Below are 1869 nucleotides of genomic sequence, written 5' to 3'. Positions count from 1 at the left end.
GAAAGGAAAGGAAAGGAAAGGAAAGGAAAGGAAAGGAAAGGAAAGGAGAAAAAAGAAAAAAGAAAAAAAAGAAAAAAAAGAAAAAAGACAAAGGAAAGCACTGGAGTCTCCCACTGCTCATCCCCTTGCACTCCATGGAGCATCTCGATGCCTTTCAGCACCTGTGTTTCCTGAAAGGGACTGGCAGAGCCACCTTTGTATCCTAAACCCTTGGAGAGCTCCTTGCCGACTCCTCCCCAGGGCCTGGCCAGCTCCATGGGGCTGGAAAAGCCCTTGGACCAGCTCGAGGGGAAAAGGAAGGGGTTGGAAGCAGAGCTCTCTACATGTCAGCATTCCCAGAGCATCTCTACAAGCAGGAAGTGGTGGGAATGCTCCCTCCAGTGCATTGGGAAACGAACACACACCACGGACAGCTCACGTGTGCTCCGGCTCGGAATCCCCCCTGCCCTCCGGGGCTTCTCTCCCTGTGGTGGCTTCTGGAATCCTCCATGAGGCTGGAAAAATCCCAGATCCGGGGAGTCCCGTGGGGTTATTGCTGAGCAGAGGCATCATCTTTGTGCTGAAGGGGTGGAGAGAGTCCATGGGCTCCCTCCGAGGTAGAAAAAATTGTCCCCGAGACTAGAAGCGTGGAAAGGGAATTCCAGGAGTCTGGAATGCCGTGCCACGGGAGGTGGGACGTCCCATTTGGGTTTAGGGAGGGCAGAAACTTCCCAGCCCAGAGGCGGCCGACCCGAGGAGTGAGGATGGCTCTGCGCCCCCGGAGCGCTGCTCCCCACGCCAGGAATGCCCGGGACGACTGGGATGGGGTGTCCCTGAATATTTAGAGTCGGGGGGAAGGGACCCCCGACTGAGGCTGATCCCTGTGCCCGAAATGCTCTTTGTTCCCAACCTGGCTCCGCTTTGTCCCGGTGGAAACTCCACAAAGGGCCGGTTCTCTTTTCGGATCTGCTCCCAAAAACTCAGCTTTTTGGGTCCTGAGGATCGGGAACGTGATGACGCCACCCAAATGTAGAGAAGATCGGGAATACCGGGCAGTGACAGCCTGGGAAAGAACCCAGGGAAGGCTCTTGAGGTCGCTGTTATTGCCAAGATATTCCCGGGCGTTTCCGCGTGTGGCTGGAATGTAGGGCCTGGCAGAGGAGATTCGGCCGGGATGAGCGGCCGGCGGTGCAAACGGAGCCCCGGGAGCAGCTGGATCGGCGGGACGCTCAGGTTTTTCCGTGCAGGGAATGCTGGGGGGGTCGGTGTGCTGGCTAACGGGATCCCAAGGGAACGGCGATGGGAAGCGCTTCCTAGATCCCGACAGGAAGCTTCCGGCTGCTCGCCAGCTTCGCCCTGGTCCCGCCGGAGCTGGAATATCCCTCGTCGCTGCCGAGGCTCTGGAGGCTCCCGCGCTCGTCCGAGTCGCTGGGGCTGCTGCTGCTCCAGTCCAGGTCGGCCGGGAGGTCGTCCGTGCTCTCCACATCCACATCCATCTCTTCTGCCAGAGGAATGGGAATGGTTGGAGTTCCAGCACGGCCAGACCCCGCGCCGGCCGTCCCCCAGCACGGGCTCTCACCTCGATCCGAGTCAGAGCGCTCGGAGGAGAGGCTGGAGCCGATGCTGTCTATCCTGACCCGCTCGATTCCCAGCTTTTCCAGCTGCCGCTGGAGGTGCCGCTGCTCCCGCTGCAGCTGCTCGATCTGGTGCAGGGCCCGGCGCTCCTGGTCCTCCAGCTTCTGCGGAGGGGGACACGGCACCCTGAGCTCCGGGACGCCCTCGGAACCACGGCACCCTGAGCTCCGGGACGCCCTCGGAACCACGGCACCCTGAGCTCCGGGACGCCCTCGGAACCACGGCACCCTGAGCTCCGGGATGCCCTCGGAACCA

General features: G+C 60.9%; 1 protein-coding gene across 3 annotated transcripts in view; it reads right to left on the bottom strand.

Moving 5' to 3' along the window:
- Positions 1 to 15: 15 nt before the first annotated feature.
- Positions 16 to 1869, bottom strand: part of MXD1 (MAX dimerization protein 1) — a 6574-nt gene continuing 4720 nt past the window's right edge. The window contains exons 5-6 of one of the 3 annotated variants that reach the window (XM_042029544.1): positions 1559 to 1718; positions 16 to 1480 (exon numbers count right to left, since the gene is read on the bottom strand). In XM_042029544.1, the coding sequence (XP_041885478.1) occupies positions 1293 to 1480; positions 1559 to 1718 (348 nt within the window). In that variant the 3' untranslated portion in view covers positions 16 to 1292. Of the gene's footprint in view, positions 1719 to 1869 lie in introns of all 3 variants that reach the window. The other 2 variants (XM_042029545.1, XM_042029542.1) reach the window with 2 other exon arrangements.

The sequence above is a fragment of the Corvus kubaryi genome, unplaced genomic scaffold (assembly GCF_017639235.1).
Source record: "Corvus kubaryi isolate FWS band 111438036 unplaced genomic scaffold, C.kubaryi_AGA036_p1.0 37326, whole genome shotgun sequence".
Taxonomy (NCBI): Eukaryota; Metazoa; Chordata; class Aves; order Passeriformes; family Corvidae; genus Corvus; species Corvus kubaryi.
This window is presented reverse-complemented; position numbering and strand designations above follow the sequence as displayed.